Source organism: Copadichromis virginalis, linkage group LG18 (genome assembly GCF_057382275.1).
Source record: "Copadichromis virginalis isolate Kocher_CV1m ecotype Utaka linkage group LG18, C_Virginalis_male_GT1.1, whole genome shotgun sequence".
Taxonomy (NCBI): Eukaryota; Metazoa; Chordata; class Actinopteri; order Cichliformes; family Cichlidae; genus Copadichromis; species Copadichromis virginalis.
In genome coordinates this window covers 1,257,301-1,281,499 of record NC_140635.1, presented here as the reverse complement: position 1 = coordinate 1,281,499, position 24,199 = coordinate 1,257,301, and the positions used below count along the sequence as shown (strand labels likewise).

The 24,199-nt window shown below is 44.9% G+C and overlaps 2 protein-coding genes across 3 annotated transcripts in view; both read left to right on the top strand.

Moving 5' to 3' along the window:
* LOC146686848 (uncharacterized) overlaps positions 1 to 24,199 on the top strand; it is a 42,087-nt gene that overhangs the window by 4,829 nt on the left and 13,059 nt on the right. The gene's annotated exons all lie outside the window — the stretch shown is intronic.
* LOC146686849 (uncharacterized) lies at positions 2,546 to 13,971 on the top strand. The gene is made up of 3 exons (XM_085440300.1): positions 2,546 to 2,749; positions 9,219 to 9,380; positions 12,412 to 13,971. Exons 1-3 carry the CDS (start codon positions 2,578 to 2,580, stop codon positions 13,740 to 13,742), a joined length of 1,665 nt encoding a protein of 554 aa, XP_085296426.1. The 5' UTR covers positions 2,546 to 2,577; the 3' UTR covers positions 13,743 to 13,971.

Here is a 24,199-nt window from a genome sequence, read left to right as displayed (position 1 = left end):
AGACAGCTGAAGCTTCTGGATCTTCAGAGGAACTGATGTCTTGTTGAGTTCAGCATCAAATCTGTGTTTTGGGAACTCTTGAGCGTTTTCAGTTCCAGAAGCATCTCGCCGTAAAACATATTTCAGATAGTCGTTCACGTCCTGTTTGTACCAGAACAAATATGCGTATGTAGAAGTTGTTTCATATTTGCAGTAAAGTGTAACTGTGTCTCCTTCAGCAGCAATGACATCTCCTTGTTCCTGGATTACTTTGTCTTCTCCTTTACACTCTGAGGAAGAACAGAACATGCAGAGATGGATCAATAAACATGGTTAAAATGGTAAATGGCCTGTATTTGTATAGCACTTTACTAGTCCCTAAGGACCCCAAAGGCCTTTACATATCCACCCATTCCACTGGTGATGGCAGCTACATTGTAGCCACAGCCACCCTGGGGCGCACTGACAGAGGCGAGGCTGCCGGACACTGGTGCCACCGGGCCCTCTGACCACCACCAGTAGGCAACGGGTGAAGTGTCTTGCCCAAGGACACATCGACCGAGACTGTCCAAGCCGGGGCTCGAACCGGCAACCTTCCGATTACAAGGCAAACTCCCAACTCTTGAACCACGATCACCCTCAAAAAGTCACCATTAATCAGACTCACACATTTATTTAAGCAGAGGAAACATGTTGATGTTTGTATCTCACCAAAGAAAAGAGCAGCAAGAATAATCCACAGCCAATGTTCCATCTGTACAACAAGGTTTAAATCAACAGGAGAAACTAGCTGATGTTCAACATTCAGTCTGAGAATTGTTCTCTTCACAGCAGCACTTATTATTGACACAATGGTTGAACACAGTGCAGAAGGAGAGCCCCGCCTACTGGATGATGTCGCCCTCTGTCTCCTCTTTGAGTCTCACTTCTCTCACTTCCTCTTCCTCCTGGTTCACAGACTGTTAGCAGCATTTGAATCACTGTGAGGAGGGAGGATGGAGCACTTTGCACTGTGTGCAAGGACAACGAGCCAAATGTTCTCCATCACTGAGCTGTAGGGATGGGTATCGAAACACGGTTCTTGCTGAGAACCGGTTCCCACTGTTTCAAGTCCTTGGAATTGTTTGCCATTTTTGCAAACGATTCCCTTATCGATTCCAGTCGCCCTGAATGACGTCACCACGTTGAGTAGCGTCATTTACCTGGCAGGAAACACGGCGCCTAAGCGGCTCAAACGCTCAAAAGTTTGGTTATACTTTACGAGAACGGATGACAACAGGGCAACTTGCAATACTTGCAAAGTAGATATTTCATTTAAGGGAGGAAACACTACGAATATGCAAAAGCATTTGCTCACAAAACACACGATGACCTTAAATGAATGTCGTGTTTTTAATTCACTCCGGACTCGTGAATCTCAACCCAGCAGCAGCGGTAACGTTTGCACGTCCTCTCCCGTTAATGCAGCAGGTAAATAATCAACTAACAGTGCATATTATGTTAGCGCGATCTGCCTTATTACAAACCTGCCATTACTGTGCATTTAGTGACCATGATGAGAGAGACAGAGTCTGGCTCAGATGCTGGCAGTTCTCGCTGCAGTCTACCGGTAGCGTCTCCTTTCAGGCAGGATAGACTAATGTCAACGAGCAGTGACTCAGTTTGTGGTCAAAGGCTCGCACCCATTTGCCACAGCAGATGATTTTCGGTAAGTGAATGTGTTTAATTGTAGGCAGGGACATTACTGGATATTCTTGTGTAATTGCTACAGAATAATTTATGTTATACTTTGTTATTGCTACAGAAGAATATTTATTTTATTATTTTACATTTACAATTTTTTTCCCCGGGGTCCCTGTGACACCCCATTGAAGAGCCGTAGGCTGGATCTCTTAAGATCTCACTGTTGGGTTTGTAAGGCCATGTTACTCCTACATTTCTATCTTGTTCAAAGAGAAGATATAAAACAAAGTTCTGAGCTATTCGACCTTAGTGTTCTCCTTTTTTAAAGAGAATCGATAAAGAATCGAATCGTTAAACAGAATCGAAAATGGAATCGGAATCGTGAAAATCTTATCAATACCCATCCCTACTGAGCTGCTTAATGCTTCTCATGCTTAAAGTGAGACTCAGGGTCAGATATTTCTGCAGATTATTTGTGGTTTGTGTCTAACGATAACAATAACAGGAGGTTTAATAAGACTCATCACTCATGTGTTTCAGTATAACAAACTGAGGAACTATATTTTAGCAAGAGTTTTCACTCAGGGGAGGCACGCAGCCATGAAATAAAGCAACACACACACACACACACACACACACACACACTAGCTACATGCTTTATGGGATCAAAACAGAAAATTTCCTTCCTTACGATGAGAAATATAACATTTAAATCCAAAAATGAGTGTCTTGGAGGAAGTCTGTCATGCCATCCAGTTTACATCCCCCAGATCTGCTGAAATCAAACCTTTTCATTCATGATAATCTCGTATTTACACAAACAAAATTGTGCTGGAACTTCACCATGTTACACCAGACGACAGAGCAGAGAGTGTTATTGTGTGTGAGCTGAGTGTGTGAGCTGCGGCAGCAACGATGCCTTCAGTTCAGTATCTGAGAGAGTTCATCAACGAGCGACTAACTGCTGCTGCTGAACAAATATTCTTGGAGTTTGAAAAAACGATCGTCCAGTACGAGGAAGAGATCGACCGTCAGCGCAGACTGCTGGATATCACCTGGAAACCCCAAATCAAGCTGCACAGGACAGGTGAGTGTGTAGCCGTAAGACTGGTGGACCTAAATCTTCACCACCACGTCTGTTCACATACAAGAGGAAGGGGAGTGAGCGGGTCAGCGCTCAGAGCACAGAAACTTAGCTGGCTTCAAACACCATTTATTTCCAGGATAAAAAAAAAAAAAAAAACCACAGCCAGAGTCACAAATACAAGATAAAATTCCCCGTATACAATAAAAATAGTGTTGCAACCCGCTAAAAACCCTGCCGGCAGAAATAACTATACACTATTAAAACAAGGCTTAAAAAATATTTTCCACATGCTAAAATTACCTTCCCACAGTTCCATAATCCCACAGTCCAGCCACACATGGGCGAATGGTCCTTATCTGAAAGAGACAGGAGAGGAACTTCTCTTCCGGTATGGTAAAACTCGCCAGCAGCAGACCAGGGAGGAGGCTCCTATCGCAGACCTGTCTCCTCCTGACAGCGCGTCGCCGCACAGTCCCGCCCCACTCCACACCTGAACACGGCCTCCCTTGTCTCACCGTCAGATGCAGGCAGAGGGGCATCCCTGCCCTGTTGTGAATTGCGGCCATCGCCACCCACTGTTGCCGTTCCCGCCATTGGGACTGGATCGCCGAACGACTCGCGGCACCCCACAGTCAGGCAGCAGTTCCTTCCACACACACGTGCGGGCTTGCACGCGCTCCTTTTTCTCCTGCTCACCCTTCGTGCGTCGCTCCTTCTTCTTGTCTCTGCGCTCACTATCCCCTTTAACAGGTCAACCTGGCGGCTGATAGGCCACCTTGGGGAACGCCCCCACCTCACAGGTGCCTACAATTGTCTGTTTAGTCCACAGTGGATTAAAGGAACATGGTACAACATTAACACACATAATATAAATATGAGGATAAAACCATGCAGTATAAATATCAATAAACAAACATGCAATATAAATATCACAATAAAATCATGCAAATATAATCAACACTATGTACCAATACACAGATCGATAAAACATAAAAACACAAATTTCCACTGTGTGACAAGTGTCCCTCTGAGGGGGGGATGGGGCTCATGTAAAACTAGAGAATATTTTAGACACAGAGAATATTCACTGAAATATTAATAACCTGTTAGCAGAGACCGAACGAAATATGACGAAGTGTCAGGACCACATTAAGAAAAATATTATTGATCATTTAGAGGATGAAGTCTAAATGTGCAGGTTTCAGTTGTTGCTCCTGCTGCGGTTCTCTCTATAAAATGCCTAAGAAACTGGCCCTCTGGTTCCTGGGACCCTTTTCCATTCAAGACATCCTGAATCCTGTAACGGTCCAGCTGGCCCTTCCTCGCAGCATGAAGGTACATAATGTCTTTCATGTCCCCATGGTGCCCGCCCGGTCGACGAGTCAGTGAAACAAACTGATCAGCTGTCCTGTGACATAACATCCATCCTTTTTACTGGCTGTAACCATGACGACGACACATCTGTCCATGACCAGCTGTTTCATTTTCGACAAATCGGGCCTACTCTTCCTGTTGAGCAGACGCAGCTTCTGCAGCATCTCTTCAGCATCCTCGTGCTGATCGCCTCTCTGTGTTTATGAGCTGAAGACAAATCATTTCCTTCCTTTAACTAAAGCTGATTCTGAAGTACGAGCTCTCTGACTCAGAGGAAACAGGAAGTTCGCCTTCAAACAACAACTGCAATCTCCACATCTCAGCTTTTTCTCAAAATGATCAGTAATATATATTTTCCTTAATGTGGCCCTGGTACTCCATCGTAAATATGTCGAGTACTGATCTGAGACCAGTGTTAGTTGAAGAGACTGTAGTCATCACTGCGAGAGGAAGATGACAAACTAAAACTTAAAGAGTGTGTTCACGCTGTCCGTGTGATCTATTTGCAGAGGTGAGAAGTAATGAAGTACAAATACTTTGTTACTGTAGAAATCTGTATTTTACTCAAGTATTTATTTTTCTGACAGCGTTTTACTTTCTTTTTACTTTGCTAACATGTTGTAACAGGTCATTTCAACTTCACTTAGATCATGATTTCCTCCTGTCCGAAACCATAATTATGTTGGCTATTGATTCTGCCCCCGATGAATCACTACATATCTAGCTGGAGAGGCTCATGCATCACTGTGATCCTGGGAGCTGTATGGTCTGGAAAGTAGCCTTCATGAGGCGTGTTCAAGTGTGTGGATCCTCAGCACTGCAGACTGGTTTCTAGGATGTGCAGCATCACGTCACTGATGGGAAGCACTGCTAAATTAGGCATGTGTTGGCTATAACAGATACCTCAAAGTGGATCATAAGCGTACTTGGTAGTAGAGAATCTAAGGCCAGTGTTCACAAGGGTATTGGTGCCTGTCATGGGAGCAATCTAAAGACCCGCTGGTGGTCATGGTAAGGACTGAAGGGGGGTTTTCTTAGGGATCTCCTGAGGTAGCAGGTGGGAACTGAAGGGCTGTGGCTTGAAAGCTGAGGTGTGAGAATAGTTTGGAGAGACCTTTTGGTCTGTTTAAAGCAGTTCAGGAGAGCTGTCTGCATTCAGCCAGGAAGTTGATGTAGACTGGGGTGTGTCCGGTGGTGGAGGGAGTCTTTGAGAAACTCCTGAACATAAATGTCCACTGTGAAGGCAACAAAGCACAAAAGAGTCCTGGAAATTATGAATTATCAAGGTGGGAATATAGATGTCCAGATGTGTGTCCCAATCATCATATTACTAAAACGTCTCTAAAAATTGATATTTTTGGAAAAGCCTGTAAGAAAAAGTCTAGAATGAAGAAACATCACAGAGTCCACGTGGGTGAGAAGCCTTATCCATGTAAAACATGTGGGAAGAGGTTCAAAGCTGTCATTTGACTCACCACAAGAGGGCACTCAAAGAATCCTCACATTTGAAAGGTCGCATATGGAGTCACACAGGCAAGAAGTTGTGTTCATGTGTTGTGTGGGTTAGGAAGGAGATTGCAACCATGGATACAGCTACTTAGACTGTTTTAGCTTGAACTTACATATGAAATGACATAAAGACAAATCAATGGGACGGAGTTCTGTCAAGGTCGCAGGTGAAAGAGACTGAGGAGGAGCTTCTTCCCGCAGCCGATACGGTCTCTCAATCACACCACCACACAGTACTGACCCACACATATGGTTCTTACACACACACTGGACATTCTGGACATTGTTTTCACTTCATCACTTAAATCACTTTAAGCATATTTGCACTGCACAAGACATAATGTGGATTGCACAACACTGGTCACTATATTCTTCATTTCCAGTTAATACTTGTACAGGTGCTGTTATTGTGTGTGTGTATATATATATATATATTTATTTATTTATTTATATTTCTTCATACATTCTTATATAGTTCTATATTGTGTATTTTGTTGTACAGTTATTTTATTTTCAACTTTAATTTATATATTTTATCTTATTCTTTCCCAGTTAAATTTACCCTTCATTCTAATTTGTGTTGTACAGTTATTTCATTTTTAACCTTAATTTTTTATATTCTATTCCTTCCTAGTTAAATTTACACTTTAATTTTTCATATTTATTTCCTATCTTATTCATAGCCTTTTCCTTTTTTTTTCTTTAGGTCACGAGCAGTTGTCCAAGCATTTCACTGCATATCGTACTGTGTATGACTGTGTACGTGACAAATAAAATTTGAATTTGAATTTGAATTTGAATCCCGACACAGCTCGATGAACTGATCCTCCCTCTGTGATGTAGAGCAGGAACTCTGGTCTGGATCTCTGGTATTGTCGGTACCACTGGATATTGTTGATAAGACCATCATATGTACAGGTCAGGTTGATGTTTCCTCGCTCTGCAACAGCTTCTTCAGCACGTTCCTGCTTTATGCTGTTCATGGAGCCCAAAGCTGCAAATGAATGATTCATGTCAGTCAGTCTTTTTCTTCCTTTGTGAGCATAATGAGATGAAGAAATCTGCTAATAATAACTCTGATCAAATCTTGTCACCATGAGACTTTCCTGTGTTCTAACACTCACCTATGCAGTGAGAGAAAAGTACAAACAGGTAAAGGAACATGTTTCAGGTGCTGAAGTCACACAGCAGATGAACAAAGTTCAGCAGAATGAAAAGACTAAGCAGCCTCTCTGCTGCACAGCCTTCTCCTCAACATCAGGCTGGCTGAAACCATCTCATTGGCTGAGTTCAGCATCAGTGAGTGGAGCCAGAGAGAAACCTGGATTCAGGGTCACCTGGTCCAGCCCTAACTATATGCTTTAGCAAAATGGAAAGTTTGAAGCCTAATCTTGAAAGTAGAGATAGTGTCTGTCTCCTGATTATGAAACAGGAGACAGACACTTGGAACCAGTGCTCAGTCCACCCCTGTACGTCCTCTTCAGCTACGACTGTGTCCCCTTCCAGAGCAACACATCCATCATTAAGTTCATTGGCGACACAGCCATCATGGGGCTGATCACTAGTAAAAAGGAGGCTGCTTACAGGGAAGAGGTGGCTCAGCTGCTGTCATGGTGCCTGGAAAATTATCTCTCCTTAAATGCTAAGACTAAGGAGATGATTATTGACCCAAGAATCAGGAGAGAGCAGCACGCCCCACTATACATCAACAGGACTCGGGTGGAGAGGGTGAAGATCTTCAAATTCCACAGCACTCACATCAGTGAGGATCTCACCTGGACCCATGACACACAGTAGATCATCAACAAGGCTCAACAACAACTCTTCTTCCTAAGGAAGCTGAGAAAATCTGGATTAACCTCTAAACTGCTCAGCAACTTTCACAAATGCACAGTGGAGAGTATCCTGACAAACTCCATCACAGTGTGGTACGGGAACAGCACCACTCAGGACAGGAAGGCTCTCCAGCGTGTAATCGACTCATCTATGGAGTACCCCTCCCACCACTGCAGGACATTTACAACACTCGGGTCCGGCAAAGGACTCACAACATCATCAAGGATAGGCCCCACCCACAGCACACACTGTTCACACTCCTGCTATCTGGCAGTCGCTACAGGAGTGTGAAAGCAAGGAAGAACAATCTCAAAAAGAGTTTCTATCCATCAGGCTGCTGAATCACTGACTAATTGTCAAGCTGTAACCACAGTGACTCTGATAAAACAGGAATTAGCAGAATCCATCTGATATGAAGCTGTGCTTTGAATACCACTTCCCTCCTCTTTGAAGAGTAGTCAGATATCTGTGTTCAGGTTTTTGTACAGCCTCTTCTACACTTTGTATCACTGTGTTTGTAGAGCACAGTAGTAGAGAGCTGTGTCTGCCAGGGTTAGGGCTGCTATGGTCAGATTAGTTGTTGTAGGTGAGGTTTCTGATTTATAACGTTTATCAGGAATATATTCACCTGTCTGCTGTCTCCTTCCTTTCCAGAGTATAAACTGAGGAGCCTGAAGGTCAGAATGATGTCGGTACCAGTGAAGTAGAGGATAACTTGAAGTTGTCTCATAGCTACATGTGAGTTTGACAGATTCTCCTTCTGTTGCAGTGACTTTATCTCGTTGAGGAGTGATTGAGTCTCCAGCTGTTAGTCCTGGAAAAAGTAGAGAAAATGAAGCCATCAGACTAACATTGTCCATGAGGCTGAGAGGAGAAGACAGTGGAAATGAGGAAAAGTAGGACAGAAGTAAAAATCTACAATCCTCCAGACCAATGATTCATTTCTAGCAGAGTTCAGAGCAGAGAAAGAAATGTTGCGTTCTGAGAAAGAGACAAAAGTTCACCTATGAAGTGAGATGAAAACAAAAAGAGGTGCAGCAACATGTCTTTGGAGCCGCTGAAGACAGACAGACAGCACATGAACAATGTTCTTCCACTGCAGCAGATTCACCAGGTTGTGCTTTTATTTCCTCAAACTTTTTGCTCTCCAGACAGAAATCATCTCATTGGTTGAGCTGGACGTATGTGGGCGGGGCCTGTGGATGATTTTGAACCTCCAACATCGAAGTGAGTGAAACAGTAAAATATACAGTGATGTTAAGTATTAAACATTACTGACAGGCTGGATTCAGTAGGATTGATCACTCTTTCTGTTAGCAAATACATGAATAAACCCTTTTTCTATTTTACGCTGCTCATGTACGCCGACACTAACACAAAAACTGATTTCCATCCACGATTAGATGAGACATGAGTTGAATATCATGAGACAGTTTGCAAGATGAAATTCACAGTGTTTTATTCATGAACGATCTTTTTCGTCACTGTTTCATGTTTAGAATCTGTTCGGATGTATTTTTGTTATTAAGAAATCCAGAAAAAATATCCCAACTAAAACCTCAACGATAAGAACTTTTTTCAAGGCGGAACGAGTAAAATATCCTGTTTTGGCGGAACTTCCCTTGTGCAACAGTAGACGGAAGTGAACTGCACAAATGCGGAAGTAGCATTAGCTTTGTTCCTATGTGACCGAGCCGAGTGTTGTTGTGTGAGCTGAGTGTGTGAGCTGCGGCAGCAACGATGCCTTCAGTTCAGTATCTGAGAGAGTTCATCAACGAGCGACTAACTGCTGCTGCTGAACAAATATTCTTGGAGTTTGAAAAAACGATCGTCCAGTACGAGGAAGAGATCGACCGTCAGCGCAGACTGCTGGATATCACCTGGAAACCCCAAATCAAGCTGCACAGGACAGGTGAGTGTCCCTCTGAGGGAGGATCCTGATCACAGCTCTGCGGGACGTTTCTGATTGTGAGGACTTTTTGGAGATGTGAGCTAACAAAGAGCAAACAGAGGACAGGACTGCGCTGCGCTCCATGCAAACAGCAGCTGGTGGATTTGAGCTTTTCTCTGACCTGGATCACTCAATCAGTTTCTTTATGTTTGCTGTCAAAGTTGGAAAACATCAAAAGTAGAGCTTCAGAGCACATTATTTATTCCAGATGGAGTTTATACATATAAATATAACGTTTATATAAATGTATGTTTCCTGTTGCACTTGTGAAAGTTGCAAACAAATGTTGGAAACATGAAGTCGCTGTGCAATAATAAAATATCTAATGTGACTGATCTGCAGGCTGTTGCTCGTCCTCAGCGCTGTGATCTGCTGCTGTGCTGAGGACTGTTTGAAACCAGTTCCACTTTATCTTCATCTAAACACACCTGTTCTGTCTGTGTGTGAATCAGCAGCTGTTTGTGGTGCTGGAGGGGTTTGTGTAGCTGTACCAGGCCCTATCCTGGAGCCGGGCCTGGAGTGAGTGTCTGGGGGCCACAGCCCATAAAAAGCTGCACGAGGGGCTTTAGGGGTTCAGTTCTTTGTGCCTCGAGCAGTTTCATCTCTGACCAGTCTGGCCACAGAGGTGAGGAAAGCCACTTCTCTGGTGGACTAGCGATACCAGCAGGATGTAGTCGGGCTTGCCAAAACGCACAGCTCGTGTTATAAAACGAAGCTGCTGGAGACGGCTGCACTCTGGCCTGGATTTGCCTTCTGTGGCCCTCGTATCCCCTCTGTGGGTGTTTCCACACAGGACTACTTTCCTGTGCCTCTGGGTCGGGGAACAGGTCCTGACTGTTGTTTGGATTTGTGCACTGCATACAGAGCACCCAGCATGTTTCAGTCCTTTACTGTACCCTTTAAAACCCAACAGTTAATGCCTGACTGTGGTCACGCTGAATCCTGATTGGTTGACAAGCTGGCTGAAACAGAGATGGAAAAAGTATGAAAAAACAGAAGATCAACAAAAGGACGAGCTGTGTCTGCAGTGGACATTGTTCACTGCTTTGGACACTCGGTTTGACTTCAGCTCGTTGTATGTTAGAACCTCTCTTCTCTGCGCCTGGCTGATGAAAACAACAGAAGCACAGGAGCCACAGGCTGGGTGCACTTTGGACGCTGCCTCGATGATCTGTGCAGGTAGTCTGTAGCTCCTACGGTCTGCCACCAGGCTGCCAACGGAGAATCACAGCGAGCCCAGAACACAACTGTGGGACCATCACTGTGGCCGAGGTCACTAAAGCAGACACACGGTAAGGTTTGAACGAACATATCGACCATCAACGATCGGCTGAGCCTTTCGCGGGCCAACATACGGAGCCATACAGGGCTACTGGGCGGACCACTGTGTGTAGACTTCCCTTGAGTCGGTCTGGCATTCTTCTGTCACAAAGGACACCAGTGACCATTTTAACCAGACTGCATCTGTTCGTGTTCGGACATCGTAGCTGATGAGCCCAGAAAGAAGCTGCCTCTAACCGTGTTTATCTGTCTCACACACTCAACCAAACAACAAGTGCAAAATTAAACAAAAAGTAAGTTAAAAATTAAAACGTCTCTTCCAGCGAACATTAAAAAATCTCTGATGTAAAGTCTTTTGTGTGATTTGGCGCATTTCAAATAAATAACTAAATGATTGAATAATTGAAAGAGCATCTGTATTAAAACTGAAACAACAGACGGTCAAATATAACCTCCAAACAAAATGTATAAATTCTAAATGGGTGAATCAGTCTGTTCATGATCGCTCTGCCCATCAAAAAGTCACCTGTGCGAGTATATCACCTATGATTGGTCATTGGACTGACAACTGTCCTGGAAATATTTTCACATATCCCCGAACCTGAATACACGGCCGGGTAGGATGGATGAGAGTCGCCCCTCAGGGGGATTACACGTCTCAGTTCTTTGTTTTGGACTGGGAGAAGGCAGCAAGCCCTCGGGTGTCCTGTGGGGAGTGTTTTGGGAGTCTGGGATGGACAGTTTGGTCCTTGTGTGAATGCAGGTAGAGCTTGGTTCACACTGTAGTCAGAAAGCAGACCCGCTGACTCTGCTCAGAACTTTTATGGACACAACTTCAGCTGCAGCCAGAAGGCTGCATTAGACGGTGACTTTTAGCTTGCAGTGGGGTTGTTCACAGCTGAGTGGGAAGCAGCAGGAAAAAGATCTGAGCTCAGTCAACAAGGGGAGGAGCGACCCCTCCAGGTCAGGGAGTTCAAGTTCCTGCCAAGCTGAGGTCTGTCAGTGTTTATCTTAACGCCTTGTGCACGAGTTAGGGAACGGAGCAGGAGAGTGACAGATCTGCAGCGATGCAGATGTTGTACTGTCTGCCTGTGGTGCTGAGTGTGAAAGCAGAACAGCAAAGAACAGCCGGTCAGTCGCTCCTGTGTCTGATAACGAGCTGGTCCGCCCGGTGGCAGGTCAAACAGTCACACACAAGCACGTTGTTTGCACGGAAGCACCTCATTCTAAAGGGAACCTCGGGGGGACGAGGAGCACCAAGAAAGCATTCTTAACAACAAACGTAATCGGACACCAAATCGTCCGACCCGGCTGAACATTTTACAGACGCTAAGGAAGCCAAAGTGGCTCAGAGTCGATTTCCTGTTGTCTGGTGTTGCAAACATGCAGCAACATGATGGAAACACGCGACATTTGTGTTGTTCAAGATGCTTTTGTTTGTTGAAGGAAAATATGTCAGCAGCTCATTTTCAGCTAGATTTTTGCGCCTCCGTCAGATCCTCTAACTTAGTGCAGTTTGGGGGAAATTGTTGAATAAATATTTGTTTGCCTTGAAAAGTTTGTTTGTATATGAACTCATCAAAGTAGAATGCAGTCGGTGCTTCTGCAGTGGTAATCGGTGCCGCCTGAGGCGTCTGTCATGTTCACACTGCTGGCTCAGTTGAATTTCTCTGACAACTTTTTGTTTGTGTGTCTCCATTTGTGCCTTCAGACCTCCAACAGCAACATGTCTGTGAGGAGGAGGAGGTTCAGCAGAGGAGCCGAACACAGTCTCTACAGATTAAAGAGGAACAGGAGGAGCTGTGCATCAGTCAGGACGGGGAGCAGCGTGCACAGAAGGAGGAGACTGGTACCTTTATGGTGACTGTAACTTATGACGATCTCAGTGAACCTGACCTGGACAGCGACCAGCTCGGCTCTCGCAGCTCTCTTCTCTACGAAAGCCGAGATCAGGAAGGAAGCGAGAGTTTCGATTCTACTTCAACTGCCACTAGAAACATAAGTCAGAGTAGCAACGCAGAAATCTTTCCCACATCAGAGAGTCAGTGTAACACCGACATAGTCCCCAAATCTCTAAAATGCAATGTTTGTGGAAAGGTCTTTAAGCCTTTTAGTGACCCGTTAGCATTTAAGAGACACATGGCAGTCCACTCGGGCGAAAAGCCGTACTCCTGCAAAACGTGTGGGAAAAGTTTCACTAAAAATAGTACTTTACTGGGCCACATGAGAGTTCACACAGGGGAGAAGCTGTATTCTTGTGAAACGTGTGGGAACAGTTTTACTCGAAAAGGTAGTCTGCTGGTGCACATGAGAATCCACTCGGGCGAGAAGCCGTACGTTTGTAACGCCTGCGGCGAACGCTTTTGTTACTTGTCGGCGCTTAAAAAGCACAAGGCGGTGCGCACGGGCGAGAAGCTGTATTCCTGCAAAACGTGTGGGAAAGGTTTTACGGAGCGCGGCAATTTGTTGGTCCACATGAAAATCCACTCGGGCGAGAGACCGTATACTTGTAAAACCTGCGGGAAAAGTTTCACTACAAATAGTACTTTACTGGGCCACATGAGAGTTCACACAGGGGGGAACCTGTATTTTTGTGAAACGTGTGGGAACAGTTTTACTCGAAAAGGTAATCTGCTGGTGCACATGAGAATCCACTCGGGCGAGAAGCCGTACGTTTGTAACGCCTGCGGCGAACGCTTTTGTTACTTGTCGGCACTTAAAAAGCACAAGGCGGTGCACACGGACGAGAAGCCGTATTCCTGCAAAACGTGTGGGAAAGGTTTTACGGAGCGCGGCAGTTTGTTGGTCCACATGAGAATCCACTCGGGCAAGAGACCGTATACTTGTAAAACCTGCGGGAAAAGTTTCACTACAAAATGTACTCTGTTGGTGCACATGAGAATTCACACCGGCGAGAAGCCGTACTCGTGTAAAATCTGCGGGATGAGTTTCAGTAAAAATGGTGGTTTGTTGGTGCACATGAAAACTCACACAGCTGAGACGCTGAAGTCGGACATTTCTGTGGGAAAAGACTCTCTGTGAGGTTGTTGTTGTTGTTCACCTGGTGGCCAGTTAAAAAGGCAGGGCCATGTGTGTGTGCATGCATGCATGTGTGCTTGTAGGAAGGGATTATAGTCAAAGCAGCCAGTGTGAGAAACAGTAGATGCAAAAGAAGCGTGAGAACATTACCTGGAAAACAGCTGGGAATTTAAGAAGAGTAAGATGAAGAGTAAGCAACAGGCAAACCCCCTTCTGTCACTCACACACACACACAGTCCTATACAAAACATGCTGGGTCAAACTCAACTGGTGCTTCCGTACTGACTCATTTATTATTTGTATCACAGTCTGGGAACCTCTTGGAAAGTTCTCTTTAAGTTATCAGGCACAGAACTTCATTTAATTCCTGTAATTTTGAGAAATAAATTATTCTGAATGAACCAAACAACATTATGGGTTAACTAATTCACAAATAACTCCCACTTTCTAGCAGCACTATACCCTCTCCTTCTACACTTGGACTGTCTTAATGGAGACTTTGCTGGTTTTGCAAAGTCTCAAATACTGATTATATGTTTATATGAAGTCTGACACAAGTTCTCTACAGTACACATTTGTTTTTATGCTCAAAGTGATGGCTGGAGCTACTTTTTGTTTTTCAGCTTGTTTAATGGTCCTCTTCATTCTAAAGAAGCCGATATCGTTTCTTCAAATTTGGCATCAACTGTTAAGATGAACTGATTCAACTCAACTGAAAACATCTTTGTGAATATAACTGAAGAATTCCAAACTTCTCAAAAATGTCTTATTTATGTCACTGATGCAAACTGCAGTTTGACTAGTTGGCAAGAAAAACCAAAGGATGTCAATTCTAGCTGTTTGTGTGACGGTAAATAAAGTGGATGGGAAGAAACCGCTTCTGCATTCTCACATTACACTCGAAAGAGGAAGTAATCCCTTGTTTACTGCAGGTTTGCTGGCAGAAAACACAGAGAGGATGACTCGACTGTGTTAATGTGTTCCAGGGCTCCAAGCGTACAGTTAAACACTCACAAGTGTAAAACGGGAGCGCTGTAACTCGAAGTATGAACTCGGTCTCTCTCGTGAGCCTGTCATCTATTATCTTTCACACAATATACAAATATGGTAAAAAAATATTGCTGAATGCAGACGTGCATATTCCTTCTTATTATATCTGTGGGAAACATCCAGGATGTTGAATATGGATGAATCCATGCAGCACCAAAAAAAAAAAAAAAAAAAGATTGGACTGGTCCGTCAGTTTGAGCTACCTGGTTCTGCCTCGTCTTCTCTGGTGATGCTGGGATTCCCTGTGCATCCACGTGGTGGCCAAACCATGAAAACGTATCACCATAAACAGTGGATTTTACTGCAGTATTATGAATATACAAACAAACGATAGCGTATAAAATAACATTTCAACGTCCGATATATTTCGTCATATTGCACAGCCCTAACTATGATGCAGGCTGTGCCATCTTGTTTTTGCACATGGTTAAATAGAGTAACAGCAGGTGAATGATGTCAGGACAGCGTAAGATTGAAGTTGGCGTGTGTTCCCCACTTTAATCTACAAAACCCAGACTCACAGCTGAAGATCTGTTTTTGATACTTTACATTTCGGGGCAAGTCGTGCTGCCTGCGCAGCCACGAAGGGCTCGTTATTGCCCAGCTGCTCTCTCTGAAACAAGCACGCTGCATGGGTTAGATCACAGATTACAGCAGACCCCAGCCAAATGTAACATGACTGTTAGCATCACTTGTTTCATATACTGATAGTTCAGATTGTATTTATTAGAGAAACAGCCGCGGTGCTGTCAGCGCGCCTGCACAGACACTACGTACTGTAAATATTTCAAACCACAGACGAAGTCTCCACGTTTCGTTTTGTCTGCTCAGCAGTAGCTGTGTCTCACACACGTGTGCTACACTCTTCATGTTTGCGTTTGTTGTGAGTCGCTGTGCGTCAGTGGACACGACTGTATTTATTCATTAGTTTGCTATAAAGGCTGTCCCTGACCCTGCCTGCTTTCTGCACAGATGTAATTTATATAATATCCGTACGATAAAGCTGTAAGTGTTTCCTGCTTGTGTGTTTCTGTGGTGTCCTCACTGCTACATTAATGTCTAATCGTGCAAATCTAAAAACCGGACAGGTGGAGAAGCAGCGCGTCAGCTGGTTTCCTTGCTGACCGCAGGCACACAGACGTGAGGTCTTCCATCAGTCCGTGTCACGTTCTCATGTTTGACTGAAGTCTGTGTTATTGTCTCGGTTATTTGTGGATTGAGCGCCAAAGCTGAGGAGCCCTCTCGAGCTCCCTGGCTTCTGTTTGAAGGACGTCTTGTGTTCACACTACATCTTCAGAGGTGACACTAACAAGATGAAGACCGTGTTCAACACGCTGTTGTAAAAAGCTCTTCAGAAATAAACATTGTTTTGGCCTAAAGTGTTGATAACTCGAGTAACCATCAGGATGTGGAGCTGAAGACACAACAGACCTCACAGTGTAGCAGGTTTGTGTGCTGCCTGTTAAGGCTCCTACAGGCTTCGCAGGCTTTGTCCTGCTGCATTAAATGTTTGTAGACTTGTGATCTGCATCCTCAGAGGTAAACTCAAAGTACAGGCATGAAAAATGTTTTTGTGCGATGATTTGAAGCAGCTCTGCTCTTCTGGCTGCTGCTGTCTCGGGTGGACTCGTCACAGCTGTGCCAGACGAGTGAAGAGAAACTAGACTCTACCTGACAGACCAGAGAGGTTTAACAGTGTGTGGCTCCCTCTAGTGGATGTTGTGGAGTATTCTGTTGTCTTTGCTCCAAAGGTTTTTGTACAGAGTTTTGCTGTTTCCTGTCACTGTGGGCTGCAGAGCACAGTAGTACACAGCAGAGTCAGACAGCTGAAGCTTCTGGATCTTCAGAGGAACTGACTTTTCTGTTTTGTTGATTTTAGCATCAAATCTGTCGTTGTTGAACTCTTCAGATTTTTCTGTTGTTTCTGAGAAAGATTTCAGCATATACTTTGGGTAACGGTTCACTTCTTGTTTATACCAGAACAAAGTGGGGCCTGTTCTTGTTGTTTCATATCTACATCCAAGTGTAACTGTGTCTCCTTCAGCAGCAATGACATCTCCTTGTTCCTGGATCACTTTGTCTTCTCCTTTACACTCTGAGGAAGAACAGAACATGCAGAGGAAGAGATGGATCAATAAACATGATTAAAAACTCACCATTAATCAGACTCACACATTTATTTAAGCAGAGGAAACATGTTGATGTTTGTATCTCACCAAAGAAAAGAGCAGCAAGAATAATCCACAGCCAATGTTCCATCTGTACAACAAGGTTTAAATCAACAGGAGAAACTAGCTGATGTTCAACATTCAGTCTGAGAATTGTTCTCTTCACAGCAGCACTTATTATTGACACAATGGTTGAACACAGTGCAGAAGGAGAGCCCCGCCTACTGGATGATGTCGCCCTCTGTCTCCTCTTTGAGTCTCACTTCTCTCACTTCCTCTTCCTCCTGGTTCACAGACTGTTAGCAGCATTTGAATCACTGTGAGGAGGGAGGATGGAGCACTTTGCACTGTGTGCACAACGAGCCAAATGTTCTCCATCACTGAGCTCCTTAATGCTTCTCATGCTTAAAGTGAGATTCAGGGTCAGATATTTCTGCAGATTATTTGTGGTTTGTGTCTAACGATAACAATAACAGGAGGTTTAATAAGACACGATTACTCATCACTCATGTGTTTCAGTATAACAAACTGAGGAACTATATTTAAGCAGGAGTTTTCACTCAGGGGAGGCACGCATCCATGAAATAAAGCAACACACACACACACATTAGCTACATGCTTTATGGGATCAAAACAGAAAATTTACTTCCTTACGAAAAGAAATATAACATTTAAATCCAAAAATGAGTGTCTTGGAGGAAGTCTGTCATGCCATCCAGTTTACGTCCCCCAGATCTGCTGAAATCAAACCTTTTCATTCATGATATTTATGATAATCTCGTATTTACACAAACAAAATTGTGCTTCCTCTGCTGGAACTTCACCGTGTTACACCAGACGACAGAGCAGAGTGTGTTGTGGTGTGTAAGCTGTGGCAGCAACGATGCCTTCAGTTCAGTATCTGAGAGAGTTCATCAACAAGCGACTAACTGCTGCTGCTGAACAAATATTCTTGGAGTTTGAAAAGACGATCGTCCAGTACGAGGAAGAGATCGACCGTCAGCGCAGACTGCTGGATATCACCTGGAAACCCCAAATCAAGCTGCACAGGACAGGTGAGTGTCCCTCTGAGGGGGGGATGGGGCTCATGTAAAACTAGAGAATATTTTAGACACAGAGAATATTCACTGAAATATTAATAACCTGTTAGCAGAGACCGAACGAAATATGACGAAGTGTCAGGACCACATTAAGAAAAATATTATTGATCATTTAGAGGATGAAGTCTAAATGTGCCGGTTTCAGTTGTTGCTCCTGCTGCGGTTCTCTCTATAAAATGCCTAAGAAACTGGCCCTCTGGTTCCTGGGACCCTTTTCCATTCAAGACATCCTGAATCCTGTAACGGTCCAGCTGGCCCTTCCTCGCAGCATGAAGGTACATAATGTCTTTCATGTCCCCATGGTGCCCGCCCGGTCGACGAGTCAGTGAAACAAACTCATCAGCTGTCCTGTGATATAACATCCATCCTCTTTACTGTACAAGGCTGTAACCATGACAACGACACATCTGTCCATGACCAGCTGTTTCATTTTCGACAAATCGGGCCTACTCTTCCTGTTGAGCAGACGCAGCTTCTGCAGCATCTCTTCAGCATCCTCGTGCTGATCGCCTCTCTGTGTTTATGAGCTGAAGACAAATCATTTCCTTCCTTTAACTAAAGCTGATTCTGAAGTACGAGCTCTCTGACTCAGAGGAAACAGGAAGTTCGCCTTCAAACAACAACTGCAATCTCCACATCTCAGCTTTTTCTCAAAATGATCAGTAATATATATTTTCCTTAATGTGGCCCTGGTACTCCATCGTAAATATGTCGAGTACTGATCTGAGACCAGTGTTAGTTGAAGAGACTGTAGTCATCACTGCGAGAGGAAGATGACAAACTAAAACTTAAAGAGTGTGTTCACGCTGTCCGTGTGATCTATTTGCAGAGGTGAGAAGTAATGAAGTACAAATACTTTGTTACTGTAGAAATCTGTATTTTACTCAAGTATTTATTTTTCTGACAGCGTTTTACTTTCTTTTTACTTTGCTAACATGTTGTAACAGGTCATTTCAACTTCACTTAGATCATGATTTCCTCCTGTCCGAAACCATAATTATGTTGGCTATTGATTCTGCCCCCGATGAATCACTACATATCTAGCTGGAGAGGCTCATGCATCACTGTGATCCTGGGAGCTGTATGGTCTGGAAAGTAGCCTTCATGAGGCGTGTTCAAGTGTGTGGATCCTCAGCACTGCAGACTGGTTTCTAGGATGTGCAGCATCACGTCACTGATGGGAAGCACTGCTAAATTAGGCATGTGTTGGCTATAACAGATACCTCAAAGTGGATCATAAGCGTACTTGGTAGTAGAGAATCTAAGGCCAGTGTTCACAAGGGTATTGGTGCCTGTCATGGGAGCAATCTAAAGACCCGCTGGTGGTCATGGTAAGGACTGAAGGGGGGTTTTCTTAGGGATCTCCTGAGGTAGCAGGTGGGAACTGAAGGGCTGTGGCTTGAAAGCTGAGGTGTGAGAATAGTTTGGAGAGACCTTTTGGTCTGTTTAAAGCAGTTCAGGAGAGCTGTCTGCATTCAGCCAGGAAGTTGATGTAGACTGGGGTGTGTCCGGTGGTGGAGGGAGTCTTTGAGAAACTCCTGAACATAAATGTCCACTGTGAAGGCAACAAAGCACAAACCACAAGAGGGCACTCAAAGAATCCTTACCTCTGTACCACCTGTGGAAAAGATTTATTTACCCCTCACATTTGAAAGGTCGCATATGGAGTCACACAGGCAAGAAGTTGTGTTCATGTGTTGTGTGGGTTAGGAAGGAGATTGCAACCATGGATACAGCTACTTAGACTGTTTTAGCTTGAATTTACATATGAAATGACATAAAGACAAATCAATGGCAAGGAGTTCTGTCAAGGTCGCAGGCGAAAGAGGACCGAAAATGCGGAGCTCAGGTTAGCAGGGAGAAGATTGCGTTTATTTACAGTCTCCAAAAAAGGTGTCACAAACAGTTAAAGGTGCTAAAAGGTGTTCCAGTTAAATCCCCAAGTGCTCCTTCGTCTGTGCAATCCCGTGTGTGCGTAGTGCTTCCTGATCCTCCTCGCCGAGCCAAACTCCTAGGTGAGGAGAAAGCAAACACTGAGTTAGCAGAGCTCTTAAACCGACTATCAACTTCCCTTAAGTAACGAATGCTACCGGCTTGGAATAATAATCCAACATCGACTGTTGCCACCCATCTTCCTTATATACCACAGCTCTAAGATGGAGGCTGATTAGAAGCAGCTGGCAGAGCGATCAAGTGGAGGTGAGGCTATAGCCGTGCGGAGGAGCTTCCGGGTGGAAGGCTGTCCGAGCCACGCCCTACCCGGAACCGCGAACTTCCATAAACAAACCCAAAGCTGGGAGAGAGGAGAAACCGGGAGAAGCTACACACAAAATTCCAGATCGCCCGGGGAAGACCGTCCGACCGTGACCAGTTCGCTGTTTTACAAGAATATAGTCTTGTGAAATCTGTTTTTACTTTACTGTATACACACACACACATGCACACTGTACACATAAACATTAGAAAGAGTCCTCAAGAAGAAGAGGCGCTGGTGAGCCTTCTTGACCAGCTTGGAGCAGTTGGTCGTCCAGGTGAGATCCTCGGAGATGTGGACTCCCAGGAACTTGAAGCTGCTCACACGCTCCACAGCCGTCCCCTTAATGTGGATGGGTGGATGTGGGTCAGCATTCCTCCTGTAGTCCACGATGAGCTCCTTGGTCTTCTCGGCGTTGAGCAGCAGGTTGTTTCTGTCGCACCACTCAGCCAGACGATCCACCTCCTCCCTGTAGGCGGCCTCATCGTTGTCACTGATGAGGCCAATCACCGTGGTGTCATCTGCAAACTTAATGATGGTGTTGGAACCATCAGCAGGTCTGCAGTCGTGGGTGAAGAGGGAGTAGAGGAAAGGGCTCATCACACAGCCTTGTGGTACACCGGTGTTCATTGACGACCTTCTTATGGCAGCTGATTCTGGTCTCCTCTCCATCCTTATTCTCCTTGATCTGAGTGCAGCCTTTGACACCATCTCTCATCCCATTCTTCTTAGCAGATTAGCTTCTATTTGTCTCTCACATACTCCATTAGCCTGGTTTAAATCATACCTGTCTGACCGCACTCAGTTCATTCAATTAAAATCCTTCACTTCTCAGCCTTCTCTTCTATCTACTGGGGTGCCCCAGGGATCTGTCCTCGGGCCCCATCTTTTCATCCTTTACCTTCTTCCACTTGGACATATTTTTCGTAAATATAACATTCAGTTCCACTGCTATGCCGATGACACCCAGCTTCACCTCTCTACCAAACCCGATTCTACTCTTCCTCCACCCTCCCTCACCCTCTGCTTAGCTGAACTCAATTCCTGGTTCTCCTCCAACTTCCTTAAACTCAACAGCAATAAATCAGAACTTCTCCTGGTCGGCACTAAACGATTGCTATCCAGAATTAACGATTTTTCTCTCACCATCAATAACTCGCTGGTCCCTATCTCTCCCTCTGTGAAAAGCTTGTGTGTCATTCTCGATAGCACATTATCCTTTAATTCACATATCAATGTCACACGTGCAGCATATTTTCAACTCCATAACATCAATCGCCTCCGCCCTTTCCTCACTCCTCATGCCACTGCCATTCTCGTCCATAATCTTGTTATCTCTCGAATTGATTACTGTAACTCACTATTATTTGGCCTCACACAAAAATCCATTAACAAGCTGCAACGTGTCCAGAACTCTGCTGCCCGTATTATTACTAGGACTTCCTCTACCCACCACATCTCCCCAATCCTGAAGCAGCTTCACTGGCTCCCGGTTAAATTTCACATCCATTTAAAAATAATCCTCTATACATTTAAGGCTATTCATTCTCTCACTCCACCATACCTCTCCGATTTAGTACAGATGAACTTCCCATCCCGGTGCCTCAGATCTTCATCTTCTCTTTCTCTCTCTGTTCCTTCCGCTCGTCTGATTACAATGGGGGCGGGGCTTTTAGTTGCTCTGCCCCTCGACTTTGGAATTCCTTACCCCCTGACCTCAGAAATATTAGTTCATTCCCTCTTTTTAAGTCCACCCTCAAAACTCGTCTGTTTAAAATTGCTTATGTTTAAACCTCTGTATGCTCTTAACTTTTATCTGTTATTCTTATTATTGTGTATATTTCCAGTTTTTGTGTTTTTATCTGTTGTACAGTGTCCTTGGGTGCTTTGAAAGGCGCTATTTTTAAATAAAATGTATCATTATTATTATTATTGTGATTGTAGATGAGCAGCGGTTATCCAGCCGGACATGTTGGGGCCGGTTGGTCAGGAAGTCCAGTAACCATTTGCAGATGAGGGAACTGATGCCCAGGTCTGTCAGTTTCCTGATGAGTTGTGAGGGGTGGATTGTATTGAATGCTGAACTGAAGTCTATAAACAGCATTCTGGCGTAGGTGTTGTTGTTGTCCAGGTGTGAGAGGACAGAGTGCAGTGCGATGGAGACTGCATCCTCTGTGCTCCTGTTCTGGCAATATGTGAATTGGTGGGGGTCCAGGGTGGGGGGGAGACAGGATTTGAAGTGTGCTAGGACCAGCTGCTCTAAGCACTTAGTGATGATGGGGGTGAGTGCTACTGGGCGGTAGTCATTGAGGCAAGATGGGTTGGAGTTTTTGGGTATCGGGACGATGGAGGTGGATTTGAAGCAGGCCGGTACCACAGCGTGGGCCAAGGACAGGTTGAATATGTCTGTGAGCACTCCTGCAAGCTCCCCAGAACACGCTCTGAGAACACGCCCGGGGATGCCATCGGGACCTGCAGCCTTGTAGACATTGATCCTGCTCAGCACCGCTCCTACATCGGTGGGGGAGAGAGTCAGAGGTTGGTGGTCTGGCGTCATGTTGGTTGTGGTTGTGGGGTTCCCTCGCTCAAAACGAGCATAGAAGTTGTTGAGCTCGTTGAGGAAGGAGACATCAGAGGATGCGGGGGAGGGTTTGGTGGTCCTGTAGTCTGTGATGGTCTGGAGTCCTTGCCACATGCGTCGGGGGTTGGAGTTGGAGAAGTGTTCTTCTACCTTCTTTTTGTAATGTGTTTGGCTTTTTTGATGCCCTTCTTTAGATTAGCCCTGGCTGTGCTGTAGGCGTGTGCATCTCCTGACCTGAAGGCGGTGTTGCGGGCCTTCAGGAGGAGACGAACATCCCGGTTCATCCAAGGCTTCTGATTGGGGTACATGGTGATCCGTTTCTGGGTGGTGACACTGTCTGTGGTTTTGGAGATGTAATCCAGTACAGATGAGGCGTACTGGTCCAGGTCTGTGTGGGTGAACATATTCCAGTCTGTGTTTTTAAATCTGTCCTGGAGCACTGCGTCTGTCCCCTCTGGCCACACTTTATTTGTCCTCAGAGACATGTTGGTGGAATCTGGGGAGGACCGTCTTTAAGTTGGTGTGGTTGAAGTCGCCAGCAACAATAAAAGCAGCCTCGGGGTGTTTATTCTGGTGTTTGTTAATGGCTGCAGAAAGTTCTTTCATGGCCAACCTAGCATTAGCGTCGGGGGGTATATACACTGCAGTGAGTATGATCGAAGTGAGTTCTCTGGGGAGATAATAAGGTCTGCATTTGACCATTAAAAACTCTGCATTAGGTGAGCAGTGACTCTCAGTAGTAGTGGAGTTCATGCACCAAGCGTTGGTAATATAACCTGAAGAAGGAGCTGCTGACCGTCTTCTACCGCTGCTCCATTGAAAGTGTGCTGACATATTGCATCGGTGTGTGGTTCTCCAGCTGCACCACAGCACACAGAAAGGCACTCCAGAGGGTCATCAACATGGCCCAAAAAATCATTGGACATCCTCTTCCCTCCCTGAAGGACCTGTACAGCACTCGCTGTCTCAAGAGGGCACGCCGCATCCTACGGGACGACACACACCCAGGACACCGGGTGTTTAAGCTGCTGCCGTCTGGCAGGAGGTTCAGGCTGCTGAGGTCCCGAACAAACAGACTCAAGGACAGCTTTTACAACAGGGCAATAGCCCTGATCAATGCTAACAGCTGACCTGACTGGCTACTTCCCTGGACTTTTTTTGGGGGGGTTAACAAAACAGTAATAATAATAATATTTATATTTATAACACGGTGCAATAATGATTAATGTGCAATAATAACAGTGTGCAATACACATACACTTCTTCTTCTTTTTTATACTAAGTTATTATAGTGTGTTGTGTTGTTT

What these genes read in the sequence shown, in the direction of transcription:
- LOC146686849 (XM_085440300.1), top strand. Translation starts at nt 2,578, where the DNA reads ATGCCTTCAGTTCAGTATCTGAGAGAGTTCATCAACGAGCGACTAACT. An exon ending in AATCAAGCTGCACAGGACAG is followed by an intron (nt 2,750 to 9,218) that starts GTGAGTGTGTAG and finishes CGATGCCTTCAG; the next exon opens with TTCAGTATCTGAGAGAGTTC. An exon ending in AATCAAGCTGCACAGGACAG is followed by an intron (nt 9,381 to 12,411) that starts GTGAGTGTCCCT and finishes TTGTGCCTTCAG; the next exon opens with ACCTCCAACAGCAACATGTC.